A 24,884-nucleotide genomic window follows, 5' to 3' on the forward strand; every position below is an offset into this window, starting at 1 on the left:
CGTCCGCCACCGCCGGGCCGGCAGTGAGGCCCGCCGGCCCAGCTGTGGCGGACCACCCACCATCAACCTCAATTTTCCCGCCACGTCAGGATGTAGGTGGGAATGGGATTGGTAGTGCAGCGGACGTGAAGACCGTCCGTCGTGGTCCCGCAAGCCGGTCCTTTTCCACCCGCCTTGCGGGACATGGTACAATGGGGGTATACTGGTGGTGCCTTGCAGGTACTACCATGTGTATGTGGATGCCTGTCTTTTTTTGGTGGAGATTCTGCCGCAAAAAGACAAGTGGTAAATGCCTGTGGGGATCCGTTGCAGGACCCAGGGGGGTGGGAGAGTGGGGTGCTGCACGTGTGGAGAACCTATAGTACCCCCCTACATATGCATTTACAAGGTGGCACATTGTACATACATATGCAAAACATGTCTTTTTACATTGTGGCGGGTGCTGCCGCCCGCAGCAATGTAGAAATACAGAATGTGCCCGCCAGTGTGGTAATTTGCATTGCGGGACCGCCGTACCTTTGGCGATCAGTCCCTTTTGCCTATGCGATGGCGGGCGGACAAACGTAATTGGCCCCTTAGATTGCAGAGAGGTAACATTTACTATTCCGACCCCAACAAGTGTTACAGTAGAGAAAGTGATGGATTGCGGAGGGGTACATTTTACTATGTCCACTTCAATAGGTGCAACAGTGGGAAAAGTGTTGGATAGGGGAGAGGTAAAATTTACTATTCCCACTCCAGCCTGTACAACAGTAGGGAAAGTGTTTTATTGTGGAGCGGTAACATTTACTATTCCTATTGCAATAAGTGCAACAGTAGGGAAAGTGTTGGATTGCGGAACGGTAACATTTACTATTCCTACTGCAATAAGTACAACAGTATAGAAAGTGTTGGATAGGGGTGGGGTAAAATGTGCTATTACCACTCCAGTCAGTACAACAGTAGGGAAAGTGTAGGATTGTGGAGAGGAAAAATGTACTATTCCCACTCCAATAGGTGCAACGGTAGGGAAATGGTTGGAAAGGGGAGCGGTAAAATGTACTATTCCCACTCCAGTCAGTACAACAGTAGGGAAAGTGTTGGATAGCGGAGGGGTAACATTTACCTATTCCCACTCTAGTCTGTTCAACCTTAAAAGCAAACACAATATCTTCAACAAAATTAAATTATTTTAAAAACCAAGGGGGTCATTACAATGGCGGGCGGATCGCCACCGCCCAAACGTCAGTGGCGATCCGCCCGCCATAATGCACCGTCCACATGCCATTTACCCCCTGCCATACTATAATGGCGGGGTACCGCGGCGGAAAGGAAACAATATGGTGGCGATATCTTGCAGACACCGCCATTCATATTAAGATGGCAGCGGAAATAGGCATTTCGTATGCCACCATGGAAAGGCATGCAGTCTTTGCAATGTGGGGCCCGTTGCGGGCCCATATGGTGTTGGGGGTGCACATGGGGGTACCTATGGTACCCCGCTCCATTTGCATGAACAAGTTGGCAGGCACCGTGCGGTGCCTTCCACGTTGTGCATGCAAATGCACAACATACATATTGTTCATTGCGGCGGGTGCTGTTGAAAAATAAATGAAAAATATATTTAATAATGAAAAATGTTAAAACCTAAAATAATTACAATGTTAAATACATATCACAAATACCTAAAAATATTATTGCAAATACAATACAAAAATATTTTTCATACAAATATTTGTATTTGGAAATTATTTATTAACAAAAACATTAATTATTACATACATTTAGTTTAGTTACTTCCCACCCTACAAGACCACAAAACTCAGAACCAGCAACTAAAATATTATTTACACTATTAATATAAATATTAATTAACAAACTCATTTTGATTAATTAAGTATTAATGATTAATTAATTATAATCAATGTATGTCCCACTATAGAGCCCCACAAAGCACAATACGCATTTATAACATTATACAAAAAATTATAAACACATTTAACATGATTATTATTACAATCATGTTAATAATTGATATTAATTACAAAAAAAGTATTAATTGCTTAACATTAATTTACTTCCCATCCCAAACCCCTACAAAACACACAACCCACATCTACAATCTAAAACATAAAAAAATGTATTTGCACAATTAACATAATTATCAAATAAACAAATATTATTAATTAGAAACCAAATTAAAAATCAATTAACTTAATTGACGTCCCACCCTTTACCTGTATAATCCCCACAATTAAAATTAAACTTAAAAAGAATTATTTCACTATTGAATTTAATTTTCAACTAAATAACTAATAGTATATAACAGTTAATCATAAGTTAATTGCAATTAATTTACTCCACACCCTATACCCCTATAAACCCAAAACCTGTGCCTAACATTTTTTAATAAACAATTAACATAATTAATTATTAATTAATATTAATTATCAACTAATTATGAATGAATTACTCCCCACCCACCTTTACCCCTATGACCCCACAACCCGGACTAAAAACAATTACACAATTAACATAATTAATAATAAATGAATTAATATTATTTAACAACTATTAAATTACTTTCCACCCTTTACCCCTATAAACCTCACACCCCACACATAAAATTTAGCCCAACAATTAAAAGCACAATTAACACAATTGAATATCAATTGAATAAACATAATTAAATAAAATAATCATTCATTTATTATAATTAAATTACTTCCAACCCTATTTCCCTGTAAACCCACAACACACTATGAAACTGCAAAAAACCCCAAATTAAATGAAATTAAATATCTACTAAAAATGTAACACATACATTAAAAAACATAAAGAACGTTTATACAAAATATTACATCACATACATTTAAAATAAATACTAAAATACATAACACTAATTAAAAAACGATTTTTTAAACAACTATATTTTTGCAAACATATTAATGGCTTCTATATTTTAACAATCAGTATTACTTACCTTCAAATCGATATTCTTGACATCAATATACTCGACATCGATATTTCCATGTCACAATATTTTATTCTTTACATCGATATTTCCATGTCACAATATTTTAAACACAATATCTGCAACTTGATATTTTGTCTGAATACCGCACACAAACTAGAAAGTAGGGCTCCGGATACATGCAGTCAGTAACGCATGGCAGAGGAACACCACTGCATAGCATGCAGGGGTCACTGCTGTCCCAGCATGATGCATGACACAATGGTACAGACCCAACCCTGCCAATGTCAATAATTCCTCATTGCTAACATTGAAAATGGTCTCAGCATAAGTGAACCAAGCCATCTGAGATGAAAAAAAGTGTTACCTCCATCAGATCCTAGTATTGTATAGTGTGATCTGTACAATGTGCTTGCTCACATGAACATTTTAGGCACTGTGCTAGCCTGGCAGGAGGACTGCTTCGTGCTGCATCGCATTTTGCAATGCAGGGCACGCAACGAAATTCATTTTATTCATTTCATTGTTTACTTATCTTCAATCATCCATATTCCGGTGTTTACTCCCCCCCCCACCCTGCCCCTTCCCAGCCCTGCGTTTCCGCCCCCTGGAACTCCCTCCATGGGACGCAACTGCCCACTCGGTCCATGCCTTTCAGTCCACTATGCTGTTCATTAGTGAATGGATGAACAGCAACCACCTAAAACCTAAAACTTCACCCGGAAACCACAGAGTTGGTTCTAACAGGATGTATTCACAAAAATTCCCGGGGCCCTCACTTCAACCTCCCTCCCCCTCCAGCTCGGCCAAGAGCCTTAGGGTAACTATTAACCAGGACCTCACCATGAAGTCCCAGATTGGGTCAGTAATTTCCACTTGTTTCTTCCAGCTGAGGAAAATAAAAAAGATCCGAAGATTACTCACCCAGGAAGCTCTGATTCAGGTGACTCTTGCCATGGTTATGTCCCATATCGACTATACAAATTTGTTGTACTTTGGCATTCCCTTATACCTATCAAAACGTCTGCAGCTGGTACAGAACCAAGCCACACACTTGATTTTCCATCAACCCAGGAACCACCATGTCACTCTGCTCCTGAGGAAGCTACATTTGCTCCAGATTACTCAGCATTGTGCCTTCAAGGGTTGCTATCTCATTTTTAAATCTCTAAATGGAAGAAGTCCTAAATTTCATGGAACAGCCTGATCAAAAGGCATGCACCTACACACAATCTGCGCTCGGCCCACAAGCAATTCTTCTCCACCCCCTCCTTTAAATTGAAGCGTGTAGGTGGTGCGAGGTTTGTTATCATAGCCCCTAAACTCTGGAACTCCCTTGCTTCTGAAATTCGTTTTTGCACTGATCTCCTAGGTTTTAGGAGACTCCTTAAAACCTGGCTGTTTCGACAGGCTTATGAGTAATTCCTTAGGGCACAGTTATCTATCGGAGTAGCTCCATGAAACCATCCTGGTGTACGTGCACTATAAAAATCCTTTTAACATAACATAAAATAACAAGCAAGGCACCTTGCTGCGCTGCCCTGCATCAAAGGGAAAATGCAGAAATGTACCGTGTTTGAGTAATACGGGGCATTCCTGTCCTTTCCCTTGCGCTGGCACAGTTTCGGCAATCTAGCTCTAACACTGGCACCCTTGCACCATGGTGCAAGGGCGCCTATGTTGCATGCAGGATTGTTTTTGTGCAGGAAGGGGCACCTTCCTGTACAGAAACAATCCTCTTTCTATGTTCCGCCAGCTCAATTTAGATGTTGGTGTTGGCCGATCTATGCATGTAAGACTGCCAGAGTCCAGCTGACTTCATAAGGATTTCTCACCTGCATCAATGGCGTTGATGAAGTAGTGGCTGTCGGCAGGAGCCCAGCAAAGATGACCGCTGAGCTAATCACGATTTGGCTTCCCATTAAGGCAACTGTGGAAGGAATACTCCTACTTTGAATTGGTGGAATTGACGGAAATGAGGTAAGAACTTACCTTTTTTGCTGTTTTTCAATTCCGTTTCTGTCTTGAACCCCATTGTCTATGGTAGCTCCAACTCCAGTATGATACCAAATGACTCAGTTGTCACCGGCATCTAAAGTAAGCAACATCTATAGATGACATTATGAATCGTGTGATGGCAATTGCTGTAGTCTTGTGTATTTTTGCATTGCTCTTACATACAATTTTTTCTTATCTGTAATGCAGTAGTGTTCAGTTTCTAGCCTATCAAGGTAAATTGAACACACCTATATTGACACTTAAAAATAATATTGGTTTTGTGGTTGTTGTGGGGGGTTGTGCTTGTGGTGCCTGTGGGTGTGCATTCAATGGTGTGTGTATGTTGTTTGTGTGGCATGCAATATGTAACAAAAAGGGGCACAACACATTACCTCAATATTTTTTTGAGGCAAACACAACTTCTCCAGTATTAGGGGTGTCTTTCATAGATTCACATGCCTGAATGATTCCCCGTCGTCGGAGTGGGAGTCCCACGGTACATAAAAAAGCAATAATATACCATAATAAAATAGGGGAAAAAAGTAATTCCCAATCAGGAAGTAAAGTAGCCCAAGCTACAGGAGAAAAAACTTCCACACTCATGACTATCCTAGTCATTTTGTATAGCCCAAGCTGCAGCCAATCAGGCGACAGCACCCACCAGAAGGTTCTCCCCAGAGGCTCAGGCTCTCAGATTTTCTACCGCACGTCATGTGAAGGGAGTCTCCCTGAGCTCTGCTCAGTACTTCTCTATTTTCCTTCTGTAATCTAGTTTTGAAGATGTCTTCTTCCAAGAAATCTTTATTCAGGCCTTGTGACTCTTGTCGTAAGCTCCGGCTGTTTAAAGAAGATCCCCACAAGAAGTGCATCTACTGCCTGTATCCTGAACATCAAGTGAAGGACTTCAAGATCTGTAGGACCTTCCCTCAGAAGACCCTCAAGGACAGAGAGGGCCGCCTGCTTTTGTGGCTACAAAAGCTCAAGGATACTGATTATCCTGCTTCTGAGGTAGGCAGTATTGCCTCTGGGTCTACTTCAGCCTCTAGGAAGAGAGCTGCTGAGGAGGTATTATCTTCTTCTGGGGCAAAGGTTGTAAGGAAGGAACAACCTACTAAGGGGTCAGAGAGGCCTTCCACATCTAAGGCTACACCCCCTGTTAAGGAGAAAAGTGGTTCCTATACGCCCTCGAGAAGGTCTACCAAGAAATTGCCTCAAACATCTTCTGAGAAGACTTTCAGGTAGCTTCATCAAGCATTTTTGCGAGCGCAAACGATGCGAATCACAAAATTCGGCCGTTTGTGCCCGCAAAAATGGCATTTGGAATTCATCAATGGGTCATGTACTCGCAATTTGAAAAATCGCAAATAATTGCGATTTCTCAAATTGCGATCGCATTTAAGGAATCTCAATTAGAGATTCCTTAAATGCTATTCATGAACCTTTGAAAATTTGCGAATTCGCTATTTCTTACCGCTATTTACCGTGAAGGCTGACTTCGTGGTATGTTACACACACACACACATGTCCTTTGGACATGTGTGTGCGCAACATCAGTCTACATTGACATTTCAGGGGTGCTAAAGGGTGTCCTTTGGACACCCCTGGCACCCTTGAAATCGCATCCTTATTTGCGATTAGCAAATTGCTAATCGCAAATAAGGATTGACGCCCCATTCATTCCTATGGGCCTTTAGGCCCATAGGAATGAATGGGGAGTTATTCCTTATTTGCGATTAGCAATTTGATAATCGCAAATAAGGAGGCTGTAGGAATCGTAATATATTTTGCGATTTCTACATGAATCCCGATTTGCAAGTCCTTAATGGCGATTCCTTAATAATCGCTATTAAGGACTCGCAAATCGGGACATTGATGAATCTGGGGGTTTACCTCAGAAACAGACCCTGTCGTCGGCGATGCCGGCTTCGACTCCTACGTCGACAAAGATCTCCGTCGACGCTACGTCCACGTCTACGGTAACCTTTTCTTCTCCTAAGCCTGAGATGATTATGTCAACAGCGTCTTCGTCATCGAAGATGGTCTATGTTTCTCGTCGATGGCAGAATCTTCTTCTTCTGCCATCGTCGGCGACTCGTCGATGACCAAGCTAAAGAAGATTCCGTCGACGCTTGCTCTTTCATCGACGAAGAAGCTCATCGACAACTACCACACCATCGACGAAGACACCATCATCGACGAAGACACCATCGTCGACGAAGACACCATCGCCTACGGAGACACCACCGTCGACGGAGACACCACCGTCAACGGAGACACCACCGTCGACGATGATAACTTACCGTCGACGAAGACCTCGTCAACGTCTGTCACCAAACCCAGGTCAACAAGCCCTTTGGTGGGGCCCCCGTCGACACCACAACTATCTTCTTGTACCACTCTGCAAGTTTGGTCACCGTTTACGGCTTTTTTGTCGACACCAAAGCCATCTTTACTTCAGAGGCGTGGTTCTAGTTTAAAACCTTTATCCCCTCTGCACATCTCACCACAAAGGGAATCCCTACAGGGTCCAGACAAGTTACTGGATTCTGAGGACAGTGAGGAGGATTCTGTTATTGAGGAAACATTTGGAACGGCGACAAGTCCTTCCGAATTAAACATTAAATATCAGACGATCAAGAAGAACAGCATTCACCTGAGCAAGTGCATTCACCTGTGACCACTGTCTCCTCAGCTCAGGTACCTATAGCATTGCTTACCAACCTTCATTGCATGCTGGATGACTATTACAGGCGTTTTCTGCCATCGGAGTCAACAGGTTCTGTACCTCCTACACCTGTGGTGCAAACGCATAGACCTGATTTCAGACCCCCAAGGTCTCATCCACCTGCATCGTCCAATCCACCAGAAGAACAACATTCTTCTGACGAAGAAGAAAGAGAGGAAGGAGAAGTCGATGACAGTTCATTGATGTCGGAGTGGGATGATTACCAAGTGCAAACTCCTTCTCCTTCACCACCGGCTACCTCTGATTCACCTCCTTTTAATGGAGCGGGCTACGCAGCGCTTTCACATTGACATGGAGCATACAGAGCAGGAATGCTTTCTATATGATTTTAAAGACCAGCCAAGGAAGCAAGCCAAGTCTATACCTATCATAGATTTCATCTGGAAGGAGGGAATTAGGTTCTGAAAACTCCGGCTTCCATACCTCCGGCTCTGCCAAGGATTGATAAAAAATATAAGGCTCCTGAAAAGTCCCCTGCTTGCCTTATAGGACAACCGAAGCTGGATTCGGTCATCGTTCAGGCTGCACAACAGAGATCTAGAAACCCTTCTTCTCCAATTGCAGCCCCACCGGATAGATACGGCAGGCGTTTGGATGCCATTTGAGAGCGTGTGTCAACAATGGCAGCCACCACGGTCCGAGCTGCAAACTCATTGGCCATCCTGGGCAGATATGACTGGCAAATGTGGTCGGATATCTCGCCATATATCAACTTGCTTCCAGAACCCTCCAAGTCTGAAGCTCTGAAAATCCTGCAGGAATGTGAAAGGATCTCGGCGGAGATGATTGACTCTGCTGTTGATGTGGCTTTAACTGGGTTCAGGCAAGTGGCAGGAGCTGCTGTCTTACGCAGGCAAGGTTGGCTACGATCCACTTCGTTCTGCCAGGAAGTGCAAGCAAAGGTATTGGACATGCCTTATGACGGAGAGTTTCTGTTTGGTCCGCAAGTGGAAGAAGCCCTGCAGACAATCAAAAAGGACACAGAAACAGCTAAATCCCTAGGCACCCTACAATTTCGTAAAACGCCCTTTCGAGGGGCGAGATGACGTGGATCGTCCTCTACCATATACTCAGCAGTCTTCCTACAGGCAGGGGAATCAACGCTACCGAAACCAGCGTTACCAGTCTTACGGCCAACGCAACACTAAATATTCCCAGAACAACAAGAGGCTGACCTACCGCGGAAAGGACAAACGACAATGAGCTTTATCACCTGCCACCACTTCTGCCCCAATCTCAAATATAAATTGGAGTACAAATATCAAAATTCTACTCAAAATGGTCATCGATAACATCGGACAGGTGGGTCTTGGACATCGTGGCCAAGGGCCATGCCCTCAAATTCAAACAGTTTCCTCCAAACGTTCCCCCAAAAGGCCCACCTCCAGCTCATCTAAAGGAACTGTTTGCCCAAATCAATTTGATGTTGAAGAAAGGAGCAATCAAGAAGGTTCCTCAGACTCTGAGAGGAACAGGATTCTATTCCAGATTCTTTCTGATAAAGAAGAAATCCGGAGAGTGGCGTCCAATTCTAGATCTCCGTGTCCTAAACAAATATTTGAAGAAGCTAACGTTCAGAATGTTGTCGCTACAAGAAATATTGCATCTCCTATCGGCTGGAGACTACATGGCCACCTTGGATCTCCAAGATGCGTATTTCCACATACCCATCTTACCTCGTCACCGAAAGTTCCTGCGATTCAGATTATCAGTTCAAGGTCCTTCCCTTTGGGCTGCGCTCGGCACCCAGGGTATTTACAAAGGTCCTGGCTCCGGTAGCAGCACACCTCCGGCTGGAGGGAATACAAATATTTCCATATTTGGACGACTGCCTTATCAAGGCCAGTTCTTACGCAGACACAGACAACCATTTACAGCAGTGTCTAGCTCTCTTTCAATCTCTGGGTCTTTCCATCAACGTCAGCAAGTCCCAGTTGGTACCATCCTGAAGACAAGCTTTTTTGGGAGCAACCTTAGACATCCAGCTGCTCCAAGCCTTTGTGTCGGACAAGAGGCAGGACAGAATCCATGACATGGCGCCTAATCTTCTTTTAAAAAACTCAGTTTCAGTCCAACGGTTCAAATCCTTTATGGGGATGATATAGTCTTGCATTCCTTTGATACCGAATTGCCGACTCAGAATGAGGCCTCTTTAAGAAGAGATCAGCCTTCAATGGCTGCAGGTCTCCGGTTCTTTTGAGGACCTCATCCATATCACCCCTCGCATTCGGGGTTCCCTTCTTTGGTGGACACAAAAAAGGAATCTGCAACAGGATTGCGCTTTCCTTCAGGATGCACCAAGCTTTACAATCACCACAGATGCATCCCTCGAAGGTTGGGGAGCTCATCTTCAGGGACTGACAATCAGCGGCAAATAGAGCCCACAACAGAAAAGTTGGCACATCAATCTGTTGGAGCTGAGAGCCAATTCCCTTGCCCTCAAATCATTTCGAGCACTCATTCAAGGAGCCACTGTATTGGTCCGCACAGACAACACAACAAGCATGCATTATATCAACAAACAGGAAGGGACAAGATCGGCTCTTTTGTCTCAGGAAGCCCAGGAGCTATGGGCATGGGCAATACGTCACAGAATAGATATTCTGGCGGTTCATGTACCTGGAACGGAGAACGTTCTTGCAGACACTCTTCAGGACGACAGTGTCCACTCACGAGTGGGAGCTTCATCAACGGATGGTGGATTGGATTTTTCGGCAGTGGGGTTATCCAGATCTAGACCTCTTTGCGACCAGGAAGAACAGCAAATGCCAGTTTTTTGCAAGTTGGCATCCCCACAAAGACTCCCAGGGGAATTCGTTTTCGATCAACTGGTCTTAAATATATGCTTACGCTTTTCCTCCGATACCGTTGATCCCCAGAGTTCTGCGGAAGATGAAGAAAGAACCGTGTCGACTGATTCTTATTGCCCCCAGATGGCCTCACCAATACTGGTTCACCGAGCTCCTTCTCCTATCGAAGTGCGAACCAATTCAGTTGTCTCTGACTCCGGACATACTCTCCATTCAGGACGGTCAGATTTACCATCCGGATCCGACATCTCTGAGGTTAGTGGACTGGCGCCTGAGTACCTTGAATTCGCCCATCTAAACATCCCTGCAGATTGCAACGACGTACTAGCCAAAGCAAGAGCACCTGCTACAATAAAGACATACAGACTAAAGTGGAAATGCTTCTGTATCTGGTGTTGTTCAGCTGGAATTCATCCTTTTTTGGCTAAGCCAGAGCAAATCTTACCTTTTTTCTTGCATCTAGCAAAATCGGGATTGTCTCATGCAACCCTAAAGGTTTTCCCAGCAGCGATTTCAAGATACCGACAAGATGGGTCCACTTCTCTTTACTCTTCAAGAATTATACAACAATTCTTCAAAGGGCTTTTCAAAATGTTCCCTCTGGTACGTCGTCCACCACCATCGTGGCATCTCAATGTAGTGTTAGCGCAACTCATGCGCCATCCTTTTGAACCTATCCACAGAGCTGATTTGAAGTTCTTTACATGGAAGCTGTCACTTTTATTGGCTTAGACTTCTTCTAGAAGAGTCAGTGATATTCAGGCTTTCACAGTCCATCCACCTTTCTTGCAGTTCACAAATGACTCAGTAGTGCTCCGCACGAATCTGAAATTCATACCTAAGGTGCCTTCGGACTTCCACCTGAACGAGCCTGTCATTTTGAAAACTTTTTTTCCTAATCCACAATCCCCTGCGGAAATGGCACTGCATACACTGGACATTATGAGATGTTTAAAATTCTATTTACAAAGAACATCTATGTAACGCAAATCTGATCAACTGCTTATCACCTATGGTAGGATTCGTACACGCCAAGCAGTGTCTAAGCAAACAATTGCAAGATGGATCTCGGCAGCTATCGACTTTTGCCATACACAAGCAGGATGACCTTTGCAAGCAGCTCCAAGAGCCGACTCTACGAGAGCAGTGTCTTCCTCAATGGCTCTTTTCGCTGGAGTCCCTCTCCAGCACATCTGCAGAGCGGCAACCTGGGCCAGTTGGCATACTTTCACCAAACACTACTGTTTGGATGCAGCCAGCGAGACCGATGCTTCAGTGGGTCAAGCAGTTCTGTGTAATCTTTTCAAATAAGGTGAGCCTCTGTTTCCCTCCTCCTCTTACTGCTGTCAGACGCTTGTTATGCTTATTATTATTTTGCACATGCACAAATAACTGCAATTTTTCACGCTTCTAGTGATGTGATTATATATATATATATATATTTCATGATTATGTGCATTTCATATTTACAAGCTTATGCTACAAATAGCGTCTTCATAGCACGGATATGTACTGCTATCTACTCTGATTCAGGCATCTGAATCTATGAAAGACACCCCTAATACTGGAGAAGAACAATAGTTACTTACCTGTAATCTGTGGTTCTCCAGTATTGGTGTCTTTCATAGATTCACATGCAACCCGCCCACCTCCCCTCAGAGGCTCTTAGGCTACATTTGTTACCATCACTCCTTGCGAGAAAATCTGAGAGTCTGAGCCTCTGGGGAGAACCTTCTGGTGGGTGCTGTCGCCTGATTGGCTTCAGTTTGGGCTATACAAAATGACTAGGATAGTTATGAGTGTGGAAGTTTTTTCTCCTGTAGCTTGGGCTACTTTACTTCCTGGTTGGGAATTACTGTTTTTTTCTTATGTTATTATGGCATATTATTGCTTTTTTATGTACCGTGGGACTCCCACTCTGACGACGGGGAATGATTCAGGCATGTGAATCTATGAAAGACACCAATACTGGAGAACCACAGATTACAGGTAAGTAACTATTGTTCATATATGTGTATTGACACGAAAATAAATTGTACTTACCAGTCTTCATGAGACCAGGTACTCACTCCATCAGGAAACCACAGCTAGGACAATGCCAGCACTTCTGGCAAATCCAAATCAGCACAGTGCAAACATGCCAGCGTGACGGAGTACTGTTACCCGTCATTGGAGTCTGCCACGTAAATGGAGTTTCATGGCTTATGCGCCGGTAAACAGACTGTCGATGCGGTCGGCAGTTTAGTCAGCACCCATCTAAATATGGCAAGCGGGACTCCATCAACTCGACGGAATACTTGAAACCACCACCACAGAGGGACAGTAGGAGTACTGCCAAGATTTAAATCAGGCCCTAAATATTCTGCATGTCTCATTTCATTAGAATGTTACCATTCACGTGAATAGAGCTGCAATAGTCTTGTGTTTTCTTTCATAATAAATAAGGCTCTCACTCGCAAAATCTGAGAGAATCTCCATCTGCCGAGAGAAACTGTGGCTATAATGACATCTCTTATGCATCTTCTTTCAAATTCCTATATGACTTCCCCGTGTTGGCCGTCAGCTCTGAGTGCAGTTTTGTAGTTGTTCATCGCTCTCAATGGGGAAGGAGACTGGTGTGTTCCATGTCATTCCCATAGTAACATTCTGATCTGCAGGTTAATGGTAACTTGCGTTGGAAAGGAAGCATGAAGAAGTGTGAACTAAGAAAGCTACAATATGTTGTAGGCCACCTGAACTTTGCTGCCAAGTAGTAGCCCCAGGCATCATGGGCTGGTGTTTGTGCCTTTTTCTGGAAAGGGAGATGTTGATCAGTGGCTGAGGACTAGAGCAGACAAAAATATGACACTGCATTTCTGGGATCCTTTCCAGTACTCTTCACTGCAAAACTGTGATGAAAATGACTAATAGGATTGTGACCTTTCTGATAGACAGCGAGGTGGTGGTGGAAGCCATTGTCCAATTGGGTGCAAATCTATTCTGGGTCGCAAAGTTACTAAGAGAGTTAATTCTGAGTTGCTTACAATAGAATGTGGTCCTTCTGTAGTAGGGGATCTCTGTGTATAGTCATAATCTAGTGAATAGTCCCGCCCATGTGCGTGGACCCCAGAGCAATCGAAAATAATCTCTTAAAGTGTAGAAAAATGCAGAACTGCACAGACACTTAAGAGAGAATTTAAAGACAGATAATGCAGCCTAAAAAGGCTACACTGTCCAGTACTTCAACTAGAAATTCCACCACAAAAATCCACAAAACAGCAAAGCCTGTACAGATTTCCCTTGCTTTAACAGCAAAATCCCTCAGAAATGATAGAGAGAAGAACCTGGACAGACAAGCCCCATAGGCTGCCATTATGTGGCTCAGAACAGGATACTGTGCCTTTAAGAGAACTTTCCAGAACTTCACAGTATCCCAGAATGCCCTGCAGGTCCCAGTTACTTTCAGTTCTTTTTTCCGGCTCCTGCAAGCAGGACCCTGGAGCATTGAGCTCTCCCTTTTCAAGGGTTTATTGCTGTTTTTTCACTGTAAATTCGATTTGAGTACTTTCTAAGTACTTTTAGGCTTTTCTTCTTGGTGTTTTGCACTCTTTTGCTGTCAAATATGCCTGCATTATTTGACAAATGCCCGGAGTGCTCCAGGAAGAAGGCAAAGTCAGACCCTCATGAGGTGTGTATCCTCTGCCTGCCCTCTTTCCATATTCCTGAGGAGTGTGAGATCTGTCAAGGCTTCTCTGGCAGGACCCTGAAGGACAGAATGAAGATAAGGCTTCAGGGCCTCGAGGAAAGGAGGCTGAAGGCGCAAGGTGGGTCTGGAAGGGCTTCATCTGCCCATGCTGAGGCCTCTGGGGGGCTCCCCAGGGGCAGGAAGTCCAGCAAACGTCCACATTCTCTGTCTGGGTCAGTAGCACTGACCACGACGTCGAGAGGGAGGTCCACGGCCAGCTCCCGGTCTCCCCAGGGCTCTGGGTCGAGAAAACGTTGCCCGTCGACGTCGAGGGACTTACACAGGCCGCCGTCGAACCCAGTGACGATTTCTTCGTCGTCGTCGTCTTCGGCATCTACTTATCGGCGTCGACGGGCCCGGCGTCGGCGCTCGCCGTCGAGGCGACACCGCAGATCGCCGTCGACGGACAGAACATCGGCGTCGTCGAGGGGATCCTCGTCGTCGAGCCCGCCGTCGAAACGGAAGAGGTCGCCGTCGAGGCAGAAGAGATCTCCGGCGAGGAAGAAGTCGCCGTCGAGGTGCTCGAGGTCGCCGTCGAGGCGCTCGAGGTCGCCGTCGAGGCGGACAAGGTCGCCGTCAAGGCGTTCGAAGAGGTCGCCGTCGAGGCGGTCGAGGTCGCCGTCGAGGCACAAGAGATCGCCGTCGAGACAAAAAGGATCATCGTCGAGATGGTCGGGCTCGACGTCGAGGCATGGAGGCCGTTCGACGCCGAAGCATAGAAGAAGGTCGATGCCGAAGGGGCGCTCGACGTCGAGGGACCTACGTTCGACGCCTGGTCACCGTTCTTCAGCGTCGAGGGGTCGTGCTGACAGGCCTAGGACTGTGGGGGGCTCCCCTCAGTCCGGAAAAGAGGTGTATACCCCGAAGACGGCTGTTCCACCTCCTCCTCCGTTGCCAGGAGGTCTGCCTCCGAGGGCTCCAACCCCTCCACCGTTGCCTCCTCTGCCTCCACTTCCAACGGGACCTAGGACGCCTGTGCCAAGGTCTGTCTCGTTGCCCAGGCTTCCGACCCCTCCCAAGAAGACTCCTAAGTCTAAGGAACCGCCCAAGCCCAAGACGTCCGCCCCGGGGAAACTGGCAGAACGCCCCAGACCTAGGAGGTCGAGGTCGCGCTCCAGGCAGAGAGAAAGGTCGAGGAGCAGACACAGGTCCTCCACCAGATCTAGACATCGCCACAGGAGGCATAGGTCCAGATCCCGGACAGCATCATCTAGGACCCGTTCCTATTCGCCTACCCTGTCGGATTCTCCGGAGACTAGGGTGTCCCCAATCGACGACATTGGCACGTTCCAGGAGGTGCTCCTGAGGGGGGCTGCGAAGTTGGGTATCACGGTGACAACTCCTACACCTACGACGTCCGTGATATTCGAGACGCTTCACAAGAAGCACCTGTCTCGCCCTCTTCTGCCGTTGGTCCCAGGACTGGTCGAACCGGCGGAAACGCTGTTCCTTATGCCGGCAGTGGTGAAGGCTGCTCCCTCAAGACTCCTGAAAAAGTACCGGGCTCCTGATTCGGACCCGGCCTTCCTACGTGTGGACCCGGTGCCCGACTCGGTGATAGTGACGGCAGCCAGGAAGCTGCATTCTACCTCCCCGTCCTCCACGGTGCCACCGGATAAAGAGAGCCGCTGGATTGATTCGGCTGGTAGGAAAGCCTGTGGGACTTCTTCCACCACCATGAAAGCCTCCAGCGATTCGGCTTTGCTAGGGCGGTACAACCGTGCGCTATGGGACTCCCTTGAACAGTTTGCGGACCTTGTGCCACGCTACAGGAGGGAGGACTTCCTGGAAATTGACTCGGAAGGGATGCTGGTTTCCAACCAGGCCATCAGTGCCGCTGCGGACATAGCGCTGTTGGCCGCGCATGGCTACTGTCACAGGGTCAACCAGCGCCGCCATGCTTGGCTCAGGCTTACGTCACTCAAGCCTGAGGCGCAACAGCGGGTGGCCAATCTGCCATTTTCCGATGACACACTCTTCGGAAAACATGCCGAAGACGAAATGGCCCGGATGAAGGCCGAGGCTGAAACCCTGACGGCTGTGGGTCTGGAGAAACCCAAGGACAAAAAGCCTTACCACCAGTTCCAACGGCGGTTCGGCTCGCAGGGGAAGGGAAGAGGACAGTCTTCTGGACAACAGCAGCAGCAACAACAGCAGCAGTTCCGAAGACCCTTCCAAAAACGTCAGAGGGGTAGAGGTGGACAGCAGTCCTCTACCGCAACCAAGGGCCCGGCCGGGTCTCACCCCTGAGCGGTTACTTCCCCTTCATCCGTTACCCGCTCCGGTGGGGGGAAGCGTTCAATTTTTTCTGGCAGAGTGGAGAAAAATTACTCAGGACAAGTGGGTGCTGAAAATTGTTTGCAATGGATACAGTCTTCGGTTCATCAGCCCTCCTCCATCGATTCCTCCGGTCAGCTCGCAGTATCAGCTGCGCGAGCTCCAAGCGGAGGCCGATATCCTGTTAAGGAAAAGGCCGATAGAAGATGTACCTCTGTCTCAAAGGGGAAGAGGTCTGTACTCCCGGTTCTTTCTGGTCCGCAAGAAGGACAAGAACGAGTTCAGGCCCATTCTGGACTTGCGACAGGCAAACAAGTGGATTCGCAGAGAAAAGTTTCGCATGCTGTCGTTGCATCAGATTTATCCTCAGTTGCAACGGGGAGACTGGCTATGTGCCATAGACCTACAGGATGCATACTTCCATGTGCCCATTGCACACAAACACAGGAAGTTCCTGCGATTTCAAGTCAGCACCAATCACTATCAGTACACGGTACTTCCGTTCGGGCTGAAGTCTGCGCCCAGGACGTTCTCGAAGTGCATGGCAGTGGTAGCGGCACACCTGAGGAAGAACAAGGTGTTTGTCTACCCGTACCTGGACGATTGGTTGATCAAGGCCTCCTCCTTCTCGGAAGCTCAAGCACACTTCCAGAAGACGTGCGTTCTGTTGAACAAGCTGGGGTTGCACATCAACATGTCCAAGTCTGTTCCGACTCCGGTCCAGTGCATTCAGTACCTGGGAGCCTCCATCGATACGCTGTCAGCAAGCGTGTCTCCTTCGGAGGAGCGACGATTATCACTCCTTCGGAAGGCTCAGGCTCTCATGTCCACTCCATCGACGACAGTAAGGACGGTATCTTCTCTACTGGGATCGATGGCCTCTTGTATCTTCCTGACGCCACATGCGTGGCTGCACATGAGACCGCTTCAGGAGTGCTTAGAGGATCAGTGGGACCAGAGGAGAGGTTCTTGGGACGACAAAATACGACTGTCTCTGCATGCTCTTCAGTCTCTGAAGTGGTGGTGTTCAGCGGAGAATCTCCTCAGAGGGGTTCCCTTCCACAAGGACATTCCCACACAGACTATCGTGACGGATGCTTCTCTCCAGGGATGGGGGGGCGCACTCCGGAGACTTACAGAATCAAGGGACGTGGTCTCCGACGGAGTCCACGTACCACATCAATTTCCTGGAACTCAGAGCTGTTCACTTAGCGCTGAAAGCTTTTCGCCCGTCCTTCCGGACCAACTCTCTGCTTGTACAGACGGACAATACGACTACGATGTATTACCTCAACAAGCAGGGGGGCTCAAGATCCCGCACTCTGTCGCAGGAGGCGCAGGCGATCTGGCACTGGCTTCTGGCCCGAGGACTGTCGATAACGGCCACTCATCTACCAGGTGTGCAGAATGTTCAGGCAGACGAGCTGAGCAGACTGATTCAGGAAAACCACGAATGGGTCATAAACAACGAAGTACTAGGAGAAGTCTTCGCAAGGTGGGGAACTACAGACGTAAATCTGTTCGCCACCGCCGAAAACAGCAAATGCCGAGACTTCGCCTCCAGGTACTACCAGCCGGGGACGCTGGGGAATGCGTTGTGGATCAACTGGTCGAACAGCTTTCTGTACGCTTTTCCACCCATTCCCCTGATTCCGACGGTTCTCATCAAGCTGTCCCAGTCCAGGGCGCGGATGATACGGATTGCCCCGGAATGGCCCAGACAGTGGTGGTTCACGGACCTGCTTCACCGGTCTCTCCTTCCTCACATGAAGCTGCCGTGCAAACCGGACCTTCTCACAAAGTTCGGGGGGAGATTGGTGCACCCCAACCTCTCGTCTTTGAGTTTGGCGGCATGGCTCCTGAAATAGTGCAATATGGCCATCTGAATCTCCCAGAGGATTGTATGGACATACTGAAAGAGGCTAAGCGACCTTCCACTAGGACTTCTTATGCTTACAAGTGGAAGAGGTTTTGCATCTGGTGCAAGTCTAAGAACTATGACCTGACGACATGCAAGGAGGATGTCATCCTTCCATATCTGCTATATCTGGCGCAGTCTGGCCTTAATGTCCATTCCATTAAGGTTCATCTGGCTGCTTTGACTGCCTACAGGAAATGCCCTTCACAGACTTCCTTCTTCCAGGTCCCTGTGATCAAAGATTTTCTGGAAGGCTTGAAGAAAGTATTCCCTCCTGTCAGGCTTCCTTCGCCTTCATGGGACTTGAATGTGGTGCTGTCCAGGTTGATGAAGGAGCCTTTTGAACCTATTCATAAGCCTTCGTTGCAGCACCTGTCCTGGAAGGCGGCGTTCCTCGTGGCCATTACATCGGCCCGCAGGGTGAGTGAAATTCAGGCGTTGTGTTGCCAAGAACCTTATACTGTATTTCATGCTGCTAAGGTTGTTATGCATACTCACCCTAAATTTCTTCCCAAGGTTATTTCTGATTTTCATATCAACCAGACTATCACTTTACCTACGTTCTTTCAGAATCCTTCATCTCCAGCGGAACGGTCCTTGCATTCCCTGGATGTTAGGAGGGTGCTGAAATTTTATCTGGATAAAACCAAAGATATTCGTAGGTCAGACCAATTGTTCATCAATTATGGATCAGTCAGGACGGGTCTTGCTACCTCTAAACAGTCCATCTCGCGGTGGATTGTGTCCTGCATACAATTGTGTTACCAACAAGCTAATAAGACCTTAGGGGGAAAACCTAAGGCTCATTCCACCAGGGGCAAAGCCGCCATGACGGCTTTGCTTCGTAACGTGCCAATTGCGGAAATCTGCAAGGCGGCCACTTGGAAGTTGGTCCATACCTTTGCTAAGCATTACTGCCTGGACTCTGATGCCAGGGCAGACGCTCAGGTTGGGCAGGCTTCGCTGCGAAATCTGTTCGCACAATAGTGGTGTTATTTCTCGTTTCTCCACCGCCGCTTTGGTGTGGGGACGGGCTTGCCATTCTATTCACTAGATTATGACTATACACAGAGATCCCCTACTACAGAAGGAGTAGTTTCTGTCCTGTAACTCCAGTTCTGTAGTAGGGGTATCTCTGTTATAGTCATAAGCGCCCGCCCTCCTCCCCGGTGGAGAGAGATATTCATGTACGGAATGCTACAGGTCTGGCGTGTTACGCCTTCAAAAAGAACTGAAAGTAACTGGGACCTGCAGGGCATTCTGGGATACTGTGAAGTTCTGGAAAGTTCTCTTAAAGGCACAGTATCCTGTTCTGAGCCACATAATGACAGCCTATGGGGCTTGTCTGTCCAGGTTCTTCTCTCTATCATTCCTGAGGGATTTTGCTGTTAAAGCAAGGGAAATCTGTACAGGCTTTGCTGTTTTGTGGATTTTTTTGGTGGAATTTCTAGTTGAAGTACTGGACAGTGTAGCCTTTTTAGGCTGCATTATCTGTCTTTAAATTCTCTCTTAAGTGTCTGTGCAGTTCTGCATTTTTCGACACTTTAAGAGATTATTTTCGATTGCTCCGGGGTCCACGCACATGGGCAGGACTATTCACTAGATTATGACTATAACAGAGATACTCCTACTACAGAACTGGAGTTACAGGACAGAAACTACTCCTTCTCAATCATCTAAACTTTATGGCTCTGCAAGAGAACAAGAACTGCAAGAGGAGGTGGTCTCTAAGAGATGTGGATGTTGGGGAGATGAGGCTGGTCATCAAGCCAGGACAGAGTTCATCAGAAACGATGGACAGCGGAGAAGGGGTGACGGAGCAGATCTGGCAGCAAGGAGATTTGATGAAGATGGGTATAAGGATCATGCCGTACAGATGGGAAAGGGCTAATGTCCTGTGGACCTAGCTGCTGCCCATGACAGTGTGTAGGCTGCATGCAGCCCAGCAGGCAAAAAACAGAGATCATATTTACTGGAATTGTGTCGCAGGGCTGCACAGCAAGTTACCTTGTTGCACTGCCCTACATCACAGGGAAAGGGGAGGAATGCACAGCATGGAATAAAACAGGAACTCAAGATGCCAGTTTGAATCATACACAGAGCAGGCATAGTAAAGGCAGCAGCTGTTCAGCATTCCTTTAGAAAAACAGAAGAGTTACAGCCTCATTTACAATGAATTGATGTAGGGCAACGCCACAAGTCTCCTTAGTGCTCTGCCCTACAATAATGTGAAAGGGCATTCCTGTCCTTTCCCCCTGCACTGGTACCACTTTGGCAGCCTAGCACCAACGTAGGCACCCCTGCCCCATGGCGCAAGGGTTCCTGTGTTGTAGGCAGGATTGTTCTTGTGCAGGAAGGGGCACCTTCCTGCACAAAACAATCAATAGACATGTTTTCCTTTTTCTATGTGTGCTGCAGAATGTACCTGAGGGGGCGTAAGATTTTGACGAATTCTCAGGTTTACCAGTCCTTTACAAGTCCTTGTAAATCTGGGAATGCGGCAAAATCCATGGGAGTTGAATGGGAACACCGACCACAATGCCCATGGAATGCCTCCCCTGCTCCGAGTAAGGCAATGCAGTGATTTGCGCTACGTTGTATTACTCCATATTTATGAAGCCATGCAAAATAGGGTTGCGTGGGTTCATAAATATGACTGAGAGGTTTACGTTGCGCATGTACCACGTTGCGGGGTGCAAGCATGACACTAAGCCCTAGTAAAAATGCCCCAGGGTTGTTAAGGAGTTGAACAGAGAGATAGTGAAGTTTTACAAAGCCTGTAATATCGGGACAGTGAGCTATGTTATAAACGGACCATGTTACTTCAGCAGGATGGCATGCATTTGTCTTTGCTGAGGAACAGGATGCATTTGATAAAGGCGATGAAAGTGGTTTAAGATTGATGAGGTAAGAGGGACAGAGTATGGGGAACAGAAAGTGCAGCTTGAGAGTTTCTCTGGTGGCAGAAAGAGAGAGCTCAGTATAAGTCTGGGGGAGTGCTACGTGGGAAAGGGTAAGAGAAGTACGAGAAATGATGGAATGAAGGACGGAATAGGAGATAGCCTGGTACCTAGTTTGGACACACTGGAAACAATGTTAAAGGGGTGCAAGAATAAGGATTGGAAGAAGCAGTGTTAAAGATGTTGAAGTGTTGAGCACTGAAGGAGAGGGAGATGGCTTAACAGCTTTTGGGAGATATATTTAGGGGCAGCGGGATGAGTTAGGGTTCGCTGTTAGAACAATGTTTAGGAATATTTAATTTGTGGGGCTAAGCTGAAGGATGGTCCATGTTTACAAGCTCTAATTGCTTCCAATAAAGTGTATTTTAGCACAAACTGTGCCGGTTCACAGAGACATTAGGGAAAGAGCATCAGTGAAAGATGGAGCCATAGTTTCACACTTTCAAGAGGATCAGGGATCCCTTTCAGACGGGGGCAGGATGACTGCACCTGCTTGTGCCAGTATGCCTGGGGTGTACCTGAACCTCCTGCACACCCTCCCAACTGTCACCCCTGGTGGGGTGGGGGGGGCGTGGAGAGGGGTTGCACTGTGGCCCCTACCTCTTATTTGTTGCACAATCAGTGTGTCTCCTATAGGGTTGTATGTTGGAACCACACAGGCATTTAACAAGTCTGCCTTAACAACGCGGTCCAAACGCATTCCTTTACCACTCAAGTCGTTACAATAACTTGCCTTACGGAAAGCACTGGACTTTGGAATAGTATCAATAACTATTCCAAATCCAGTTCGCACAACAGTAGGAAAAGGGTTGGACTTAAAGTCCAACATCAATCAAACAATGCCTTCCTGAAGGCAAGTTGTTGTTATGACTTGCGTGGTAGAGTTTGTGGTTCGAACCGCACAGTTAAGGCACAGTGTGGTTCGAGACGCGATGTAAAAGCTGTTTCCCCCTTAAAGGTTTCCTTGCTATTGCACAAGTGTCTGTAATAGAGATTGGGTGGAATAGCAAAGACAGGAAACAGCAGACGTGCCTATTCACCCTCATATTGAGAGCACCCCAACTTTCCCGCCACATGTATGGGGAATGGTTAAAGCGTTTGCACCAATCTCAGGTAAGGGCCTGATTTAGATCCTGGCAGATGGGTTACTCTGTAACAACGGTAACAGAAATCCAGTCTGCCGAAATATAAATCCCATAGGATATAATGGGATTTAAATTTCAGCGGACGGGATATCGGTGACCGTTGTGATGGAGTAACCCATACACCAAGATCTAAATCAGGCCCTAAATGATTACAAACTCTAATGTTCATATGTACATAATACCTGATACTCATTAGTGTGAGTACATTCTAAGCAGTCAGACTACCATAGACATGTTTCATTTTGAGCTAAACCTTTAAAAATAAAGCCACAAAACAAGAAAATTTAACATTTATCAGTAAGAAGAGCAGATAGATACCTACTGCAGATGATTACCCAATAAATAGACAGCTCAGTGCTCATTACCTTAGTAGGCTGCAAACAGATCAGTTTGGTGTATTATAAGCAGCCTAGAGTACAGAAGTACGCTGCTTTTATGCGATTGGAGGAAGCAGGTATTGGGGAGAACAGGACACACTATATTGACTCAGATTATCTTCCTGGTGTTGACAATTCTTTCAAATTAAGTGATCACTCATTAGAACTAACCTTGTTAGACGGTAGTTGCTTGGAACAGATATGGTGTGGGGCCCAGAGGTCTCACTCATGCCGTAAGCTTCCATGAGAGGAAGATTCAGTTTCATGAAATACTCCAGGGTTTCTTTTCTGGTGGGAGCACCAGCTGTGTAAACTGTGGCAGCTCGATCCAATCCCAGGTCCCCTAGAATCTTCTTTAGGACCAGATTATCAGCCGATGGGTCCCCAGCAGATGCAGAGCCATTACTGTGATTGAAAGAAACGATAGGTTGAATGAGGAGGTAGAAGAAGAAAGAAACATTAACAGATGCAAGAGGTTGGGCATTATTGAGCCCTCTCTAACAAAGCAACACGCATCCGCAAACCTATATCCGTCTTGAGTGAGCTCAGAAGCCATGAGCTTAATGTGTGATACCTTATATCAGAACCAGCTTTATCTTATGGATACTTCTTCCCACAGCTTTCCCACTCTATTAATATACCCAGCAGTGAGTCTGGATCCAGAAAACATTTCCTCAGCAATAGCTTTCAAGCCCTGCCAGCAGGTGTCTCATTTCATTAGACATGGCTCCATCCACCCAGAGTGAGATGACAAAGGATTCTCTACAGTATGGTGTTTGACACACTGGTGCTGGTTCCTCTTATACCACCACACCAATGTCCGTCCATTGCTCACCTTCTGTGCTAGCTAAATTTCCTTACAAATTAAATAGAGCATTATATAAAAGGTCATTTTCTAATGTCTTTGGATTTAAACCCGTTCAAGAGTATTGAAAAATATGTCTTTTTTTGATTATATGTTGTGGTGTCCATCCATGATCCTTCGTCTTGCACCTTCACACACCTGAAAGCCATCATAGAGTGGAAAGATAAGTTGTTCTTTGCTTGAGCCTTTAAGGACAGTCCCTCTACCCTCCTTCAGGTACGTCTTCTGATAGAGAGTTGTCTTCTAAAGGGTTCTCTAAGAAACACAAAATATACCACAGGAAGGAGGGAACGCCTTCCATTTCAGCTCTATACATTTGCTCAGATATCTCTGTTTTCAAAGCGTCTGTAGAATATAGGAATGGACTGAGTGCATCTTATGTCCAGGGCGCTAGACTGGGCAAGGAGGCTTAGGTGCCCCAGTCTGTTAGAATTCGACCCCTCTTCCTCTCATCAGAGTAGGTTAGTCGGGTCTCCAGCCCAGATGCTTTCTCGACACTGGTGGAGATTGAGAAGTGTCAACTAGAAACCTTCTCCCTGGCACCAGAGGCACCAGATGTTATATTAGATGCCCAGAATCCTGCTAGGAAGTCGGTCTATGCCAGCGATGGATGAAGTGCGTTTCTTTTTGGGAGTCGGCAGGCTTAGAGGCTTTTGAGACTCATCATTCCAGTGTTCTGCATGTTCTCTTCGTGAGATGGGATTGACACTCAGTACTTTGAAACAGTATTTGGCTACTTTCTCATCCTCTTTGAGTCTTTCTCGCTAATGATCCTTATTCACCCCAGGTAGCAAGATTCTTAAAAGGCCTCTTGCATTTCATTCTACTGAGGCCCTTTACTGTTTTGAAGCGGGATGTGAACTGGTTCTGCTCATCTGGTAACTCTCAGGCCCGGGTTCATAAAGGCTTAGTGTCTGGTTAGCGTTACTTTTGTAATGCTAATCTGCTGCTAAACCTATTTGGGGATTAACAAACCAACGCTAATTGGTATTATCATTGGTTTGTATAGAAAAGTAAAGCAAAGCAGCGCAAAACAATGCTTTGTATTACTTTGCGCCCAGGGGGGTGCTTTACATGGGTGGTATGTGGGCATTCCTATGCAACCACCCAT

At 46.5% G+C, this 24,884-nt stretch overlaps 1 protein-coding gene across 1 annotated transcript in view; it reads right to left on the bottom strand.

Annotated features, from left to right (window-relative positions):
* LOC144817690 (long-chain-fatty-acid--CoA ligase ACSBG2-like) overlaps positions 1–24,884 on the bottom strand; it is a 721,416-nt gene that overhangs the window by 275,120 nt on the left and 421,412 nt on the right. The window contains exon 9 of the mRNA XM_078674437.1: positions 23,080–23,313. Within this exon, the coding sequence (XP_078530563.1) occupies positions 23,080–23,313 (234 nt within the window). The remainder of the gene's footprint in view (positions 1–23,079; positions 23,314–24,884) is intronic.

Source organism: Lissotriton helveticus, chromosome 2_1 (assembly GCF_964261635.1).
Source record: "Lissotriton helveticus chromosome 2_1, aLisHel1.1, whole genome shotgun sequence".
Classification (NCBI taxonomy): domain Eukaryota; kingdom Metazoa; phylum Chordata; class Amphibia; order Caudata; family Salamandridae; genus Lissotriton; species Lissotriton helveticus.